The 19,778-nt window shown below is 44.5% G+C and overlaps 1 protein-coding gene across 2 annotated transcripts in view; it reads right to left on the minus strand.

Annotated features, from left to right (window-relative positions):
- LOC127634343 (DNA polymerase alpha catalytic subunit-like) overlaps window positions 1–19,778 on the minus strand; it is an 89,692-nt gene that overhangs the window by 34,288 nt on the left and 35,626 nt on the right. For both annotated transcript variants that reach the window (XM_052113856.1, XM_052113855.1), the window contains exons 27-33: window positions 12,690–12,722; window positions 12,485–12,577; window positions 12,059–12,264; window positions 11,206–11,338; window positions 10,997–11,128; window positions 10,741–10,915; window positions 524–705 (exon numbers count right to left, since the gene is read on the minus strand). In XM_052113856.1, the coding sequence (XP_051969816.1) occupies window positions 524–705; window positions 10,741–10,915; window positions 10,997–11,128; window positions 11,206–11,338; window positions 12,059–12,264; window positions 12,485–12,577; window positions 12,690–12,722 (954 nt within the window). The remainder of the gene's footprint in view (window positions 1–523; window positions 706–10,740; window positions 10,916–10,996; window positions 11,129–11,205; window positions 11,339–12,058; window positions 12,265–12,484; window positions 12,578–12,689; window positions 12,723–19,778) is intronic.

Here is a 19,778-nt window from a genome sequence, read left to right on the forward strand (position 1 = left end):
GTTCTCTAAACGGTGAGATCCAAGCAGTGGAGGGGGTCAATGTCACTTTTTATGAGTCTTAAACAAGAGAAAGCTGTGCATGAGCATGTGTGTGTGTCTCCGTGGACCCTTAATTAGAGGCAGATTACACAGGCTCCTCTGGCCCCTGCTGACAAGAGCCTGGACAATGAAGGACATCCTGTGTACCACGGAGCTCCAGGAATACACCCCGGCAAAAACTCCTTCTCAACACCCCACCCCCTACTCCATCCCCAACCCTTTGCTCATCTCTGCCAAGCCTCTATAAATAAAGTGTGGCGCTCTGAAATTAATAGGCCCGTAAAAGCCTGGTGCAGAGGAAGTAAACACCTGTGCTGCTGAAATGTATTGTTACTTGTCATTGCACAATATTTGGCAGGAAGTTGAGGTAGGACATATTTGAATGGTGAGAAATGCACATATTGGGTTGTCCTTTTTGGCATTTTACTGTTGATTAGATCAGGCCTGTTAAATGGAAGTGTGTGATATATATGAGTGAACTCACTGCTCCTTCAAACACATTGTCATAGATGTTTTCTGTGCCGCAGGCAGGGCAGGAGAAGATAAATTTCTCGCAGTCACGGTAGCGCTCCTCATCGGTGAGCTGGGCTGGTGCTCCCAGGAAAGTATCCCCTTCGTCTTCACGTTGCTGCTGCTGTTGGGCTCGGAAGTGACTTGGGTCAAGTCCTGTACAAACAGGTAACATAGGCAAAGAAGCTAAAGCCCATGCTGTGAACCCCTTAAAAACACTAACTTCAAACATAAAAAAAAAATTTTTTTTAGGCACTGAAACCATAGGCTTCATATTTTACATTAAATAGGAAAAGAAATTGGCTACAAATTTTCAAAATCAATGAATAGGTGGATTGCCTGAACGAGTATTCGACTAAACAGTCTAAAAGGAAGTCCTGTATAATTAGGCTGGTTCACCAGACCCCAGTCAGAAATATTTCTTATGGGACATTTACATAAGATCTGTTTTTGAGTAATAATAAAAAAGCCAGATGGAATGGAAAAAAATGCTGAGGTCTCAATATTTGTTTTTAAAAGTTGGACTATTTTTTAAAAATGGCCATTCATTTTTGTACCAGAACACAGCAGGTGAAAAAAGAAAAAAAAAAAAAGTAATGATAATAAAAGAAAAACAATAAATAAAAAAATAAAAGATTCAGATTCCATATGTGAATAAAGTCAATGAATATTATTTAAATTGGATTAAGTACAAAATAAAAAATGTGTCCATGTCAAAATGACCGGAACACAAAATTAAAGACAAAAATATTTTTATTGTATAAACCAGGGCTAGTCAGCTGGTGACCTGTGGGCCAAATCAGATTTTTTTGGCCCGCCAACTGATTTTTTTTTTTTATAAAATTGCCTCGTGGTCTGAAATACCAAAGCATACTATGCATTAGGGCTGCACCTATGATTTTTTTATTTTATTTTTATCGATTAATCTTACGATTTTTTTTTTTGTTTTAGTCAGTTAATCTAACGGCTAATTTGCCAATTTTTCTAAAGATTTTTTATTATTATTTCTTGATTAATATAACAATTAGTTAACCCAAAATAAATAAACTCGGCTAACTAATATTTAAATATTTTAATAAATTATCTTCTCTTAAACAAACAAATGTACAAGAAACAAAGTGTGCACTACAGGGCATTATTCTGCAACAAAAATAGCCCTGTTTTAACTGGTAATCTCCATTTTACAGTCCAACATTAATTTTATTTTGGAGAGATTATATATTGGACTGCTAAATTTGAGGTTGCACAATGTTTTGCTATTCCTCCTGAAAGTGACTTAAATTTTACATTTGTTTATTTTGTTGTTGAATTGCTAAATGTAAATTACTTTTATTTTGGAGTGATTTTAAGTAAGAACAATTCGAGTAAAAGGAAAGTGCAAATCTACATTTAGCAATCCAACAGCAAAATTAATTAAACAAAATGTAAAATTCAAGTCACTTTCAGGAGGAATATCAAAACATTGTGCAACCTCGAGTTTAGCAGTCCAACATAAAATCATTTTACAGTAAAATTAGTGGAATTTGAGTAACACAAATGTTTTTCTAACAGGAATAACTAAAACATGTTGTCTTAATCACAGACAATTTACCACATTCACACAATCTCTCTCTCCCCCTCCTTCTTTCCCTCCCCTCCCTCCACCTCTCTCCCTCCCCCTCATCTTACAGTAACATTAGTGCAATTCCAGCAACAGTTAACTTTTTCTAACAGGAATAAATAAAACTATTGCATTCTGAATTATATCTCAGTGGGGCAAAGAATATAATTGAAATGATTTTCAGACTGTAACCCACAATTTACACCATTTTCTCACACTTACATGGCCGTTCAAGTAAACAAAATATAAAACGGCCAAATAAGAAAATTAGACAACGCATGATGTAAAGTTACGTTAGTAGCGGTGCAGAAATTACTTTTAACATAGGGGCGATGAGGAAACATTTAGAAAATCTATTTTAAGTGACTACTACTAACAGAAACACGTGTTGTAATACTATATCATGTTTGGGTGGGGACAAATAGTAAACAGGACTTACGGTGCTGCCGTCTTAACGAGCAATCCAGGATGCTTTCACTTCAAGTGTTCGTTCATGGCGGTTGTATGGTTGTGATAAGCCATTTCCAATTTGCATATCTTACACAGCACCACATCGTTGGTTCTCTGGCTAAAACTCTGGCTAAAACTCTGGCTAAAACTCTGGCTAAAACTCTGGCTAAAACTCTGGCTAAAACTCTGGCTAAAACTCTGGCTAAAACTCTGGCTAAAACTCTGGCTAAAACTCTGGCTGTTTGTTCTTCTGGGAATCCAAGCTTAAACCAGATGCTGCCATTTTAATTATTCCAATGCAACGCACAAACGCATGTTATGCAAATCGACGTATTTCTGTAATCGATGACATTGATGAATCAGCTATGCAGAGTTCACAGGTGCGAGCCTCAGCAGTGAGTTTAACAATGCTCAATGGCACATGCAACAGCATTCAGCCATCATCAATTGTCCAGACCGGAACCAGTGTATACAATCTCTGGCAATAGTTTAGTTACACTGCTTTGCTAAACATGGACAGCACCGTTTAGGTGAGCATCTTTTTCAATCAAATGTATTTATATAAATTGCTTAGTTGTGTAAAGTGCGGTCAAATCTACTGATGTAAAAAATAATCACTGCAATCATTACAGAAAAGTTGTCAGCACATATACACATCTTATTCAACAATAGATAAATCAATGATGAAAACAGAACATTAAAAGAAAATGCGCTGAATAGTTTGCTTTTATTCAATATTCTTTGAAGTGTTAAACGGGCGTGTCTCATCTGTGCAGGGTCTCGTCAAAAAGTGATAATGTGGAATTTAATTTGCAAATATCCAGATTATATTTGGTTCTACATACAGCTGTGAATTTGCATCCACTCTGTTTGTTGTTCTTTTCCCTATGATTACATGCAGAACTCATTTTCCCCTCACTGAATAGGATGATACTTTATAGAGAAAATGGAAGAATATTTTAGCTTTATTTTATTAAATTTTTTTCAAAAAGAAAATTTAATTTCAATGTTTCTTATTTAAACATGACATTTCTATATAGCCATTGTTTTCATGTGGGTTGATATTGTGACAGGGCTTTAGCAGATTGAAATGTTCCTCAGTTTTCATAATTTGTAAAAATGCAAAAACTGATAGTTTTTAGCAAAAGTCTTTTAAGTTGATAAATTATTTGTTAGTTAAGAGCCAGTTCTTATGAAGGAATTTATGGACAGACCTTAAAACATGACAACTCAATACAGTATACCCTGTGTCAATTTTAATATAAATAAACGCACAGTATTAAGTAACATGTTACTTGCAATGAAAGTGCTAGCCGAGATGAATGCGAAACAAATTTTGGCTCCCGCCAAGTTTTGACCACGCAAGAAATAGTTGAAGACCTCTGGTATAAACTGTCTAATACATAGCACAGCACACTGTCAGAATGCTAATTAAAAAAGAAAAGTAAAAACCTCACTAATCAACCAGTAGTTTATCACAACCCATAACTACTAAATACCTACACCCAGAAGAAACACGGCTAATATTGACATTTTTGGGTCACCCATTAATGATGTTTACTCATAAGTAAAATATATCTCACTGATGCTTTGAGAAATTCGAGCTAAATGCAGTTCCTGTGTTGGTGATGAAGACTTGCAAACTTAAACACGGTTGTATTTATGGAGAGTGGATATACAGTGATAGAAAGATGGAGAAGGGTAAAACGAAAAGTTGAAAGAGGAGAGAGGGACAGGAGTAAAGAGATGGCATGGCTGCAGGAGGCAAGGAGGAGGAGACTAGCAAACGATAAGAATAAACTGGAAACATTATAAGGGGAAAGAGGAGGGGTAGAGAAAGCACAGCGATCTGATTTTTCCCAGGCAGCTGAGATCATCAAATCATTAAGAGACAGCAGCTGAATCTCCATTTAATCCCCCCAGGTGACACCTAACACTACTAGAGCATGGAAAAACAGCCTATGTCCCCCTGGGTAATTTGGCTAAGTGAATAAATGAGCACATAAGTAAGTGTTGACTATGAGACTTCAGGGATTAAACGCAGTCTCTTATGATCCAAGCTCGCAGACGCCTGAGTGCTGCTGCCATCTACAGGCAAAAATGTGATGTCATGCTGGAGAAAAGCTAAATCTGAGGCCAGGGGAACAGGGTGGTGCAAGACATTTGTAGGGACACATCATTTTTATTTGTGTACAGAGAGACTATTTAACATCATTATATATGAAGCAGTTGACCTGGATATAGCAGAAGCAAATGCGGTGTAAACGTGTAATACATTTTCAAGTAATTATGGAAGTCTACACTCCGTTCTGGTAGCATGGTTAGTAGATTGAATTAGAGCCTGAGTTTTGGACCAGACTGCAGGATACCAAACAACAGCCAGGGGCATGTTGTCATGGAGACAGAGTGGCAAGTTTAATATTTTATTTTTTTAAGAGCAACTGATTTTCCACCAGGGGGATAAATGGAATCTCAGCTTCAATGCAAAGGTAAAGTGCAAACTTTCTTTATTCTTGATATTTTTTTTATACTCAAAATTCACAAATTTACAAACTATAAGATTAATTTCCAGAAACCCATTGATGCATCAATAATTGCCAAACCATCACTTGAAATATCAGTCTTCATACATTGTTTGATGAGTGTAATTTTCTTAACTGTGTTGTCTTATTTCAAACTGAAATAGGACGTTTCGGGACGGGACATTTCTAAAAATGAATACGTCCCTGTGTACAAACCAAGTCATCATTATTTTTGGTCCATTTTCCCAGAATGTTAAGTTTTGATGGTATATCCAAAGAGATTAATACATTAATAACATATCGAAACTGAAGTCTTCTTGCCTTGTTACAGTAGTAAACAGCTGCTACCTGGGCTCATGTTGATGACGCAATTGGACCACGGTTCAGACACAAATAATATGATGTGAACAGAGAGGCGTAAGGGCAGGGGGAAGGAAAGCAACTCTGGTTCTGTCCAAGCAATCTGACCAAGTGTGAAAGCATCCTAAGTGGCAAAACTAAATCAAAGTTCTCTTACGAGAGGTTCTCTCGTATTGCGTAAGCTAGCTTACGCTACGGGAAAGATTCATCTTTTCTGAGATATTGAAGCCAAAAAATTATCCTTAATTTTGTATCCATTGTCAACGCAGTGCAGCAGCTGCATACCATGAGCGGGCTAGCTAGCGAGCTCATTGGTTGCTCTGCGGCAACTGCTGCAGCCTATAGACGAACTTGAGTGAACTTGCGTCCAATGACAGGCGCCCGCGCCGTCACTGTATCAAAGCCCGCCAGAATGGGCGTGGCTAGAGTGCATATAAGCGTAAGTTCGTAGGCTGGGAACCCTGATTTTCATCTTTTCATCTTGGACAGCGCCGAAGAAGCCGGCCGTCTTCGCCACCTTCAGCCATCCTGCGAGCTACGCCATCCGGCGACGTATCCTTTTTAGAGCAAGCTAGTTCCTCAGCGAATTTCACAAAAAGAGCAACGGCGTCTTTTAAAGATGCCTCGCACCACCTGCACCTCATGCCGCGCCCCTCTCAGCGCCGGAGACCGCCACCTCATCTGCGCTCTCTGCCTGGGACTGGAACATGCAGAGCTCGCCCTCGCTGACGGCGGATGCGACCTCTGCGAGGAGCTTCCGATGTCGACCCTGCGGGCTCGACTCGAAGCACTCAAAACCGAAACCGCCGCGCCACCTTTCGTTTCGCCGCGCAGAAAGAAGCGCCGCTCCCAAAGGCTGCCGGAACCGGTGTTAGAAGCGACTACCTCGCCGGAGCCTCTTCCTCGAGCCTCGCTTTCACCCTCCCCGCCCCCCCGGGACGCGCAGTTGCCACCGAGCGGCCGCACTCTTGCCATCTCGGATGACGAGGCGGAGGATAAGGGCTGCTGTTCCATCATGGCTTCGGACAGCGAGGAGTGGTCAGGCTCCCAAGCCTCCTCCTTGGCCCAGGAATCCAGCAGGACCCGCGCCGGAGTCGAGGAAGAACTAACGCGCCTCCTCACACGGGCTGTCGACCGCCTTGGGCTCGAGTGGTCACCGCCCTCTGAGCAGGCTCCCAACAGACTCCACGGCTGCTTTCTTCAGAGCCGTCGCTGCGCGGCGCCCACGGCCCGCTCCCTTCCTGCCGGAACTCTACGCCGAGCTCTCTAAATCGTGGAACGCCCCTCTCTCGGCCAGGAACCGATCCCATGTCTCCACCTCTCTCGCTTCGGTGGACGGTGCCACCAAGAGGGGCTACTCTTCCATCCCCCCCGGTTGAGGATTCGGTAGCAGCACACCTTTGCCCGCCCTCCGCGAGATGGCGGTCTAAGCCAGTGCTCCCGTCTAAGGCCTGTAGAACTACTTCCGCCTGTGTTGGCCGCGCCTATGCCGCCGCCGGCCAAGCCGCATCTGCTCTGCATTCCATGGCCGTTTTACAGATCCTCCAAGCGGACCTTCCTCGAGAGTGGGATGAGAAAGGCAGGCACCCAGAGGCTGTTTCAGATCTAAGGAGCGCGACGGATCTCGCCCTTGCGCCACCAAAGCTGCAGCTCAAGCCCTAGGGAAGTGCATGGCCGCGCTGACTGCGACCGAGAGACACCTATGGCTAACGCTAGCCGACATGGGAGAAGCTGAACGCTCCACGTTCCTCAACGCGCCACTCTCTCCGTCTGGTCTCTTCGGTTCCGGGGTGAGTGGCATTGTTGACCGTTTCTCGGAAGTCCAGAAAGCCACCCAAGCCATGAATCACCCAAGCATGAGCCTCTTCACAGCGCCCAGCTCAGCAAAGCCAGACTTCTCAGCGTAGACAGGGCGGCCGCCCTAGAACGTGCTCAGACAGCCGCCGCAGACCGCCGCCCCCCCGCGGGCCTCGGCCTAAGATTGCGCTGAAACCTGAGCAACCGAAGTCCTCTTAGCTTTGTTGAGGAAACGACGGCTCAGTCCCGCCGCGGCCGGACCACCGTCAAAGCTTCGCCCCCTGTCAGTCCCCTTCTCTCAGGCTACTGCAGTGGTGGATTCAGCAGCCAACAAGCCGGTGATACTGCCCGCTTGCCTGCACTCAAATGCCGTTTTCACGGCGACCCAAAGAAATCTTGTTAAAAGCAAACATGCCTTATGTGTAGAAAATGTGCCCACAATCCAGTGTTCACCCCTACACACAAGCATTACACTTCCCGTGTCCCTATCAGAGCCCACTCACATAAAGCGGGCACAGCCAGCTCGAGTGTTAGTCAATAAACGCGCCCACCGAATCCGTCGCGGCGCCCTTCTCTGCCCGCTCTGTCACACGGCCAGCAAACACCTCTCTGTATCTAAGTCCCATGCCCGTGACTATGCTCGCGCATCACTTCACAGATGTGACTCTTTCCCCATTCACCTCAATCGGAAGTCACTCACAGAACAGCCTGTCCCTGCTGTCTGCGAGCAGTCATGCATAAGCACAGTAAGCGCTCACACATTCTGTTCAGCTCGCTGTGTGCGGCAATCAGGGCGACTTGGCCATTCACCCTCTAGCGTTACGCTTCAAAGCGTGGAAAGCTATCCCAGGGATATCCAAATGGGTGTTAAGCACAATAAAACAGGGCTATTTGCTACAGTTCGATCGCCGCCCTCCCCGCTTCAGAGCGCAGCTCGAAACTACTGTGAACACGGAAGCAGCCTGCATGCTTCGTTCAGAAATAGCAAACCTTCTGTGCAAAAGGGCCATAGAGAGTGCCACCTTCTCTGAGCGAGTCGGGGTTTTACAGCCGTTATTTTCTTGTCCCCAAGAAAGACGGCGGCCTCAGACCAATATTAGATCTCAGGGTTCTGAACAAGGTGCTCGCAAAAAGACCATTCAAAATGCTTACAATCAGGAAACTCCTCGTGCATGTGCGCCAGGGGGACTGGTTTATTTCTCTCGATCTGAAAGATGCCTACTTTCAGATTCAGATAAATCCCCGTCACAGGCCATTCTTGAGATTTGCCTTCGACGGCCAGGTTTATCAATACACCGTCCTTCCGTTCGGCCTGTCTTTAGCACCCCGTACTTTCACGAAGTGCATGGATGCGGCGCTCGCACCCCTGCGGAGTCAGGGCTTGCGAATTCTGAACTATTTGGACGATTGGCTGATTTTGGCACAGTCACATACAGAGCTTCTGTCTCACAGGACAGTTCTCCTCAGTCATCTGAACATTTTGGGTCTTGCAGTCAATTGGACCAAGAGCTCACTACAGCCCAGTCAGGCAATTTCCTTCCTTGGAATAGAACTAGACTCCATGAAGATGACGGCTCGCTTATCTACACAGCGCGCGCCGTGTTCAGCGACTAGCCGCGTACTTTCAGATGAACAGCCTCAAGCCTCTGAAAAAATTTCAGACAATGCTAGGTTACATGGCCTCAGCCGCAGCAGTACTTCAGCTGGGTTTACTGCACATGCGCCCGCTTCAGCATTGGCTAAACACCCGCGCGTCTCGCCGAGCTTGGGCCACGGGCCGCCAGCCGATCAGAGTGACTCAGACCAGTATCTCAGCTCTGCAGCCCTGGGCAGTGGGCGAATGGTATCAGCGGGGAGTGACGATGGGAGCTGTATCTCGCCGAAAAGTCATCTCGACAGACGCGTCCAACACGGGTTGGGGCGCGGTCTGCGAGGGCTCTCCGGTTTTTGGCCTATGGTCAGTTCAGGAAAAGCTCCATCACATAAATTGTCTGGAAATGATAGTGGTCGAGTACGCACTCGTGCACTTCTTCCCGGTCATTCAGGGTCACCACGTCCTGGTCCGTTCGGACAACAGATCTGTGGTATCCTATCTAAACCGCTGTATGTCAGTGCTGCGTGTCTTGAGTTTGGACCAAGTGACTCCAAGGTTATTTTAAAGCCTAGACACGGCTATGTCCCCAAGGTGATCGGTACTCCTTTCAGAGCACAAATCATTTCCCTATCGGCGCTGCCAGCATCCGATAGCAAACGCGACGCCAATCTCCTTTGCCCAGTCAGAGCACTGAGATTGTATACTGCACGCTCCGCCTCTTTCAGACGCTCTGAGCAGCTTTTCGTTTCGTTCGGAGGGCTCACCAAAGGTTTAGCCGCCTCGAAACAGACACTGTCTAGATGGATAGTGGACGCTATTGCTGCCGCGTACGCGTCAAAAGACCTACCATGCCCGTCAGGCATTATGGCTCACTCCACTAGAGGCATGGCCTCCTCGTGGGCATGGTCCAGCAGGATTTCCATTCACGACATGTGTGGCAGCGGGCTGGGCTTCCCCCTCCACCTTTGTCAGATTTTACAATCTTGAAGTGCCCACCCTGCAGGCAAAACTACTAGCGGTTTAATATGCTACAACTCCCCTGGTGAGCTGCACTGACGGGACACATTCCAAACAGACCGGCACCACCGCTCTGTCTTTCCCTTCCCACTATGTGCTTATGTATTACACACACACATTGGCCCGCACTCTTGCCGGCCAAATATTATTCCCCCACTCACAAGGGCTCCCCCGGGTCCCCCCACCCCCGGGGCTCATGCAGTGGATGCTTGGCGCGCACGGTGTTGACAATGGGTTCCCGTAGTGTAAGCTAGCTTACGCATACTGAGAGAACCTCTCGTGAAGAGAACGAATCGGTTACCTAACGTAACCTCGGTTCTCTCTAGATGAGGGAACGAGTATTGCGTAGCCGGCCGTGCTTCAGCGCCACGCAGCGATTTTCGCTTCATTCAATGAAAACCAGGGTTCCAGCCTACAAACTTACGCTTATATGCACTCTAGCCACGCCCATTCTGGCGGGCTTTGATACAGCGACGGCGCGGGCGCCTGTCATTGGACGCAAGTTCACTCAAGTTCGTCTATAGGCTGCAGCAGTTGCCGCAGAGCAACCAATGAGCTCGCTAGCTAGCCCGCTCATGGTATGCAGCTGCTGCACTGCGTTGACAATGGATACAAAATTAAGGATAATTTTTTGGCTTCAATATCTCAGAAAAGATGAATCTTTCCCGTAGCGTAAGCTACCTTACGCAATACGAGAGAACCTCATCTAGAGAGAACCGAGGTTACATTAGGTAACCGATTCGTTTTTTAGTATATGCTGCTTTTCATGACAAGCTAAAAAGGAACAGCAAAAATGGTCTTAACTCACAACTTATTTGAAGAAATGTAATGACCCAGACAGGAAGTCTCACCTAGCCATGTGGCAATGAGAACTGCATCAATGCCCTCAATGGGATCACAGATCCTACCCACCACAGGGTGTACCTGCTGTGAAAGGTAGTACTGTGTGTCAAGACTGATTCCTGGCTGTTTCTGCAGCTGCTCCAGAGCATACGCTCTCTGACCGGCTGCCAGGTTTGAACCGTCCTTACAGAAGAAAAGGACAGGATTAGTATGGGATTGCTGTGCGACACCAACACATCCATAACAAATGCATTGGTTGCTTACCTGACAGATGACATAAGACACTGTGTCACCCGCTTTAACCTTCTTTCCACCCTGGGAGTTGATCCAGAGAGCAACATGGACGTGGGGGAGACTCTTCTTGTCAGGATAGTCCTGAGGGTCTTTTGTAAGTGCCTAAAGGGAAAAACAAGATAATAATTGCTGGTGTCTTACGCCATAAAAATAATCCTTTACACAAAAAAGTCCTTTACCTTGTGTATCTCAAACATATTGAGTGGGATACTGCCATTGGCCACCTTCTCTCCAACTTCGATCAGATGTTTTTGAATGTTCTCTACGATGGTGTCACGATTCTGGTCCGATAGAATCTGACCAATCACGTAACTACACAGAAGGGTAAATGATCATTTAAATCACAACCCTAAAACAAAAGACTTATACTGAGAAGCAGTGAATTACACATTCAGCCACAGTTCTTGTGGACAATACTGTCTGCATTTTTTTTAAAGGAACAGTTCTCCCAAAAATGAAAATTATTTCGTAGTTTGCTTATTCTCACGTTGTTCCAAACCTATATTACTTTTTTCCTTATGTGAAATTTCAATAATTATTTTGGTCTGTCTTTACAAAGGCAGTTAATAGTGACTCACTTTAGAGCTTAAAAAGGGCCCAAATGTATCATAAAAGTTGTCCATGAGACTCATGAATCAAAGTCTTTTGAAGGCACACAAGAGGTTTTGGTGAGAAACAACCTGAAATTTGTCAACAAATAATTTTTCAGTGAAAATCTTCACGTCCGTAGCACATTCATGAGTGCATGAGAGAACCTGTTGGAGAGAACAGAGTTGTTCTCACAAAAACCTATCATACATCTTCAGAAGACATGGACTATGATGCACAAGTCACATGAACATCTATTATGATAGTTTGGGTCCTTTTAACTTTAAAGCGAATCACTATCAACTGCTTTTTTATTGAAAAGGACCAAGATATTCATCAAAACCTCGCCTTTTGTGTCACATGAGTATAGAATTAATTGATTTAATTTTCATTGTTGGGTGATCTTTTGGGTGAAAATTATGATCTGAACTCTAGTGCACTGACTTGCCGCACTCCTTGGCCAAGTCACACCAATCCCTGCGCACAATGTCCAGGCCTTTTAGCTCTTGTTTGGTTGTGTATTTGCCATCTCCCTGCGGCTCAACCATTAGCGCTGCGTATTTCTTCTTTTTCAGAAGCAAAAGGGACTTAAACACGCCGTCGATGTCAATCTCCAAGAGCTTATAGAGTTTATTCACCTCGCTTTTCACCTAGACAAACACATACATTTATTTCATTCGTGCTGGTTACAGTGAAATTTGGTTCAACACTGCACTAACAGAATAGCTGGTTTAATTCTCTCTCTTCCTGATTGTCAGCTATGTCCCTATCATTAGTGTCACAGTCATACATGCATTAGCTCTTCACAAAGAACCAACATTGCATTTTTCTGCAAGACGTGTCCCCACCCCCATTACTCCCCAACCTTACCTTATTTCCAAGTTTGAAGACTTCCTCCAGGTTGGTGCTGTTGGTGTTGATCATGATAGAGTCAGTATCCCCATAAATTACCTCCAGATTCATCTGCAGAAGAACTGTAAACTGTCAAACCCTCATATGGCTTACAAATAACAAACAAACAAACACATCAAGTGCCGCTTAATTATTACTGTAATGTGCACTAATCATGACTCACCCTTTGCACCATTTCTTTGGTGTGCATCAAAATCTGCAGGAGACAAAAGACTGCATGTAACGGCAGAACATAAACAATAAAACACAGAATAACATCTACATGGAAAACAATATCAATTTCAAATCACTCAAACAACTACGTTAAACAAACACTCAATGGTGAATATACATCTATCAGCAAAAAATACTATGGACAAAACAGCGCATACACAAAGTCCAAAACACAAACATGAGTCCTGATATGTGCAAAACACAAAGAACTTAATTCAACATTTATCAAAGGGGGAGAGAAAAAGCCTCTGTGATTTGCTTCTAAATGGAGGATAATTGGCTAAGAGGTCTATTAGCAGCACTGAAATGGTGCTCCAAACCCACACACCAACGGAGTCACTATAATGCCTAATAGTCTTAATCACCACTGGACTGCATCGAGAGAGAGAGGGAGAGTGTGTGTGTGTGTGTGTGTGTGTGTGTGTGTGTGTGTGTGGAAAGGGAGGGCTGTCCAGGTGCAGAAAGAAACCCATGTAAACCACAGCTGTCAGAGAAAAATAAAGAGACTGACAAAAGGAAAAGATGAAGGGCAAACAGAGGGAGGTAGAAGTGTAGTTTAAGGAAAAGGGATTACACAAAAGAGGTAAAATAAAAAGAGGCCAATAAAGGGAAAAAAGGTGAGCCATGGTTTAGCGGCTCTGTACTCCAGTTGTGGTAGTTACGTGGGGATATGGGTTCAAATTCGGTTCACACTGACAACGTTGTGCATCATTTTCCGATTAAGGTCCATATTCTGTTTAAGCCTGTATTCTAAAAAAATAATTGTACATGCTCAACAGATATGGATATATTCTGGTAATCAGCATTTTCCTACAACAGACACTCATTTCCCACTTTTCTCTTCTTAGCGATATTCATGTTTTACATTGCATTTTAAATAATTCTGCACATTAATTTAATACATTTAGTAATTCTCATACATATAATTGACAGGTCACAAGAACACAATAAAAAGCCAACTGTAGGCCACAAGATAATAATGATGCTTTTACCTCACTGTATATTGATTCATGTTCATTACTTTTAATATTTCTAAAGTATCCATCTCCTCCCCATTGAAAAAAGTTGTTTTTTTTTTATCTCTGGACTTTTCACCAGTTTGAACATATGGATTTTCTTTTGGGATGGATGTAAATTTATATGAAGTTACAATAGATATTCTGAATATGAAGTAATAAATGAAGTATTTACATGACAGAATTGCATTTAATAGAGGCACATGCCAGCGGTATTGATCTGAATTCTAGAAACCTGAATTTCGGCTTACTGCATTGTTTACATGACACATTACTACCAGTAATCAGATTATGCCCAAATTCCGATTAAAATAGGAAGAATATTCTGGTGCATGTAACATGGTCAATGTGTTCCATTCGCATATTTCAATACAATAATGTTTTTCCTCAATAAAACGTCAAAAAGCTAGTGGTTACTCACAAGTTGGTTTGTGGGACAGTCAGAGAGAGAGAGACACACACAGTACATATTTGAAGTGTCAGAATAACAGTAACAGTCTACCCAGGGTGTTTAGCCTTATGCATATACCCACTGCCGCTATGTTGGCATGCAGGGTGACCTCTATGGGAGAGGAACTCAGACAGGTGGGGGGACAGTAGGGGAATAAGGGACGCTAATCTGAGGCTTCAAAGAGATGGGGACACACTGCAGCCTGTCAACAGCAATCGAGTAAGACTCTGGGATCATGCCCTGAGCGCGCACACACAGATCAGAATCAAGCCCAAGCCCCCAGAGGGACAAGGGCGAAGCTATTTCAGAGCATGGGAAGCTCCACTCCTTGAAACTGGAGCAGAACTTAAGCATGCTTTATGGGGTGTAACATGCTTCATCAAGGGAAGCAGGAGGTCAGATCTGAGTAATAACAGAATAGCTGTCGGCATTAACCAACACAGCCAAGGTCACCCCAAAACACACACACCTCATTATGCAGGATTAAAGACCTCATATGTGGCTTAATGTGGGTTGTCTCCTTATTCAATGTAGATTTTCAGATTTTCTAAAAATGCGAGTTGTGCTTGCCCAAGCAAAAGTCTGTTGTTTGGGGTGGTTGCCAGGCGATTGCAAGGGTGTTCCGAGTGGTTTCTAGCGAGATGCCATACGGTTGCAAGGGTTTTCTGGGTGGTTTCTTTTTTCATTTTTTGTTTTCATTTAAAGCACTAAGATGCTTTTTAGAAACATTCTCAAATCATGCTGAATAACAATCTTCAGGCTTTGTCCATGCCAGCTCCAGAGCATTTTGTCATTAAAGCTGAAGACATACAAAATTATAGAAAATAATAATTCATGTTAAAGACTTGTTCACACCAAACCTGTTGTTCATTCCGAACAAGCTTTTGTACAGTAACAATGGATTCTGATGCCGCGATTCATACAGAGTGACGAAACGAGTGTTCTGAATTTTTTTTCTTCAGACTGCGATGAAAACTGACTGAACAATGAGATATTATATTTTTGTTAGTCGATGCAGCTGCTCAATCCAGCATGTTGGGGGGGCCACTCAACTAGCAAACACCTGCAGCTGATACTACCGCTGAAAATGTCATACTTTAAAATAAACAGTTGCAGTTCATGAACCCTTGGTACTGCAAACATAATCCCATTCTGTTTTTGAAAGTCTGCTTATGGTGTTGTCTTAATGTGCATTACTTAATATGTACATCACTGTGCCTGTTATATTCATGTATATATCATGGAATTAAAATAGCAGTGTGGTTCTTTTTCTAACTTCACTCATTGTTTCACTATGGGAATCGCTTTGGGCGTGACCACTACGGAAGATCCTATGACACCACATCTGTCCTTGACAGACAGGTCGACCTGTGACCAGGCTCCGACCCACCTATATCTCCTAGGTCGACCCCTACAGAAGTCATTTGCGCTTTGTTCCCATGAGGGACTACAGCAAGCTCTCTCAGCACATCAGGATTTTTTGCTGATTTCGCTTAACTGTTCAACGGATGGACCGTCATTGGAATCTGACACCGACAGCAAGGTCGGTTGGAATGGATTGTGTTGAGTGACATTGTTTAACAAGATGTGATTTTATTTAATTTTTTTTAAATCACACAGGAAACATTTTGAAGTGTCCACGTCAAGGCGAGTCATTCTCTTCAGCCTCGCCTATTAAATTATGACGGAAGGAACATTTTGGCAACTCCATGATTTACGAGTCAAGACAAGCCTTTAACACTAACAGGCTGTGTTGTGATGATTCTTGGGATTATAACTTCACTCTTCAGCCTTTATGTCGACGGTCATTACCTCTACCAAAGGGAATGACCATCGAAGAGCAGAGGGGTTGCTTCCCGCCCGTGTCCATCGTCATGTGGAGCTACCATTTTGGGCAGGGACCCTCACCATATCTGTATCGTGTGTATGGGCCTGAAGCATGCTCAAACGTCACTTACGGACCAGCAATCATGCGTCCACTGTGCATCAATGCCAGGGAAACTTTGGAGAGAAGGCTTAGAGTGGCAGTGGCTAACCAACATGACACATGTCTATCTGGAGCTACAGCAAAATATACAGCTACTGACCTTCAAACGCAAGCTACTATGAGCTGGGCGGACAAGATGGAAGCTGCAACCCCGGAAATGCCTCTGCTGTTGAAGGGTTACTTACACGTGAGGAGGAAGGTTTGGGTGACGAGGATGCAGAGGGAGATGCCAAGTTTGACCCCCTTGATTTAGACATGGAAGAGGAAGACAATTTCCCCTTCCCTGCTCAACAGTCTAGACCCCCTAGCACGGCCGACTTAGCCTGCATGAGGTGTGTAAACGAGCCGTTGCGAAGTTAGCTTAGCTTGGCCTGCAGCCCAGGATGCCGAAGGAGCAGAGGGAGACCTTTACAACTGGAAAAGGTTGCCGCCTGCTCAACCATTGGTCTTGCCCCTTTAAGAGCAAGTTCCCTGCCAAGGAATATTCTAAATTGGAGATTCAGGGGATGGGAGAGCTGAGGTTGACCGGACCCCAGCGGTAGAGTCTTCACCCGAACAGGCGCTCTACTTCTGCTTCCTCTCAGATTTCGCTGCAAAGTAAGATGGAACGGCTGATCGTGTCGATCTAGCAGACGATGTATTAATACGCGGTGCAGTCACTGTGCTCGCTGAACACAACCCGGGATGCAGTTCAGGGATGTGGCCGTGTAATGGGCTTGGGCATGTCAGGTGAGAGTGTTATGGCTAAACCGGTCAGGCTTGGGCAACGCTCAGAAAGCAGAAGCCATGGATGGTCTTGAGAAAATGAGGGAAACCAGCACCCTCAGGATACAGGAGGACAAGGCCTTTAACTTTTGTTTACCACACAAGCGCTACGACCACATTCTCAGCCAGCTCGGCAGGGCTTTGTGGCAGTCACGGTGGCAGCAAGAGCGAAACCGGTGGGGACTAGAATTCAAAGACCTGCTCACGGCAGGCAACAAGCCGGTCAACACCGAAGAGCGGATGTATCGGCGCCATGGGGAAAACATTTGTTTGCGGCTACTTTGAAACGCCTGTCCCACCCCGAGGATCAGAAAAGCGTGTGGACAGACATGCAATGTTCCCCTGCCCCCCTCTCTCCACCAGCAAAGGGAAAGAGGTGGGAATTCAGCCCCCTCGTTTTAAGTTCTATAAGGGCCCTCTCTGTAAGTTCTCCTCAAGACAGACAATTGGCTCGCATGCCTAGTTCATCTGTGGGTCCTAACCATAGACTGTAAAAAAAGATGGACGACACCCCTTCGCTCTTTTCCATTGGTGAGAACTGAAGCCGCCAGTGTCCCGATATGGCGCTGACATCTTGGGACTTGAGTCTGCGCAGTTGCGATTTCGGGACCAGACCTGCGTAGTAGTGAGCAGGAAGTAAAGCCGCGAAATCAAGGCCCCGCCCTCACTATCGCTGAATCAATCGCAAGCACACGCCCCTGCACTTTTGACTTTTGAATTATGACTGTGTGAAATAATTATAGAAATTTAGATATTAAATTTAAAGCTCCAATCTCCTCAGTCCTCCGAAGATCCCGAAAAAAAGTCAGTTGGTGCTTCAGTGACTACTTCGCTCAGAGAACCTGTCAATCACAGCTGTCAATCATGATGTCACAGCACCGTTTTTATAGCATCAAATAACTAACTAAAAACAAACTTATTTTGAAAAAAAAACACTTGAAATTACATCACCGTAATAGAAACTACAGTAAATGACAGAATCTATCTTTGGAAAAAAAGATATGTGAAGTGTAATTTAATTGTTTAGTTGGTCTCACGTCCCGTTGAATAACATGGGGAGGTGGGGTTTATGACCAATACTAGGACCAGTCACCGGGGCGATCTAGATGTTTTTGGCTTCACTTTTGAGAGATTGTGCGGCACACTTGGTCCGAACTAGGTTTTCACATGGGATACAGGCTACAATTCGCCATGAAACCACCCAGACTCAACACTGTGGTTGTTTCGGTGGCTGAGGGAGAGTCAGCTCATCTCCTTAAGGCCAAAATTGAAAACCTAGTTATTCAAATGGGCGATCAGAGTAGTGCCAGTTGAGGAGAGCGTCAAGGTTTTTATTCCAGTTACTTTGAGATTCCAAAAAAAGAGAGCACAACTCTCCCCCCTATTTTGGATCTTCATGTGTCAAACAAGCACCTACGAAAGCATTCATTCAGAATGTTGACACACAAAGTACTTTGTCAATCGATCTGCCCGAATGATTGGTTCATGGCGATCGATCTGTCAGACGCATATTTTCACATGGACATTTTCAACATGGAAGAGAGCCTATTAGAGCCCTCTTAACACTCAGAATATCTGGGTCTCAGCATAAACTCGCTCTTATCGAGTTATGCTGTCAGTAGGGAGGATTACGTCTTTCACACAATGTCTCACCCTGTTTTAGATGGGGAGAGTGGTCCCTTACAGGTTATGCTTACGAATGCTGGGCCTAATGGATTCAGTGATTTCAGTAGTACATTTGGGACTTCTTAAAACGAGGGACTTTCAGCACTGGGTCGCTTGGATTTTGAACGGGGGCAGATTTATTGTCCAGTGGAAATCCTCTGTCAGAGAGTGGAGACTCCATTCGCAGGTGGTGGATCAGATATGGTATGGTCAGGCTGCCGTAGATCTCTTTGCCCTGCAGGAAAACGCTCAGTGTCCTCTGTATTCCTCTCTAGCAATCTCTAGGATGAAAATCCACCACTGGGTGTGGATGCTCTAGCCCACCCGTGGCAAACGTCCTCCTTTATGCATTTCCTCCTCTGAGGTTAGTCTTCCCCACTCTATCCAGAATGAAGGAGCAGGGCTTGTCATCAATTCTTATAGCCTCATATTGGCCATCCAAACATTGGGTAGTGTAGGTAGTTTAACTGCTGTCAGGCCATCCATGGCTCCTCCCTCTACAGGACAGCTCTCTGGGTCTAGCCCGTGAGATGTGGAATAAGTGCGGAACGTTTGCCTTCATCAGTCATAGACACTATACAGAATGCCAGAGCCACCTCCACTCATCTTTGAAGAATTGTGTGGGCTGAGCCATATTGTCCCTTTCAGTGTACGGTGAGGGACATATTCTGCTTTCTCCAGGATCTTCTCAATGAAGGGAAGGCTTTTTCCACAATGAAGATGTATTTGGCGGCTATTTCTGTCTGTCATGTAGGTTTTAGTGACAAACCTGCAGGCCAACTTTATGAAAGGAACATGCTGCAAGCGGTCGGTTTCCAGGCAGTTGCTTCCTTTGTTGGATTTGTCTATGGTTTTAGAGGCCATTTCTCAACACCCTTTTGAGCCTTTAGAGGGGATGGGGTTGAAATTTCTCTTTTTTTAAAAAGGTGCTGCTTGTAGCTCTCACAACAGCCAATTGTGTGAGTGATTTACAAGCCTTATCTATTAGCCCATCTTGTTTACAATTTGCTCCAGGGATCACTAAGGTTTCCAATCACCCTATCCCTGATTTAGTACCTAAAGTGGTGGACTCTGCTTATAGGTGCTCGCCTACAGTCCTATGAGCTTTCCATCCCCCCCGTTCTCTTCTCCGGAGGAGCAGAGAATGAACTCGTT

The sequence above is a fragment of the Xyrauchen texanus genome, chromosome 41, assembly GCF_025860055.1.
Source record: "Xyrauchen texanus isolate HMW12.3.18 chromosome 41, RBS_HiC_50CHRs, whole genome shotgun sequence".
In the NCBI taxonomy this organism is placed as follows: Eukaryota; Metazoa; Chordata; class Actinopteri; order Cypriniformes; family Catostomidae; genus Xyrauchen; species Xyrauchen texanus.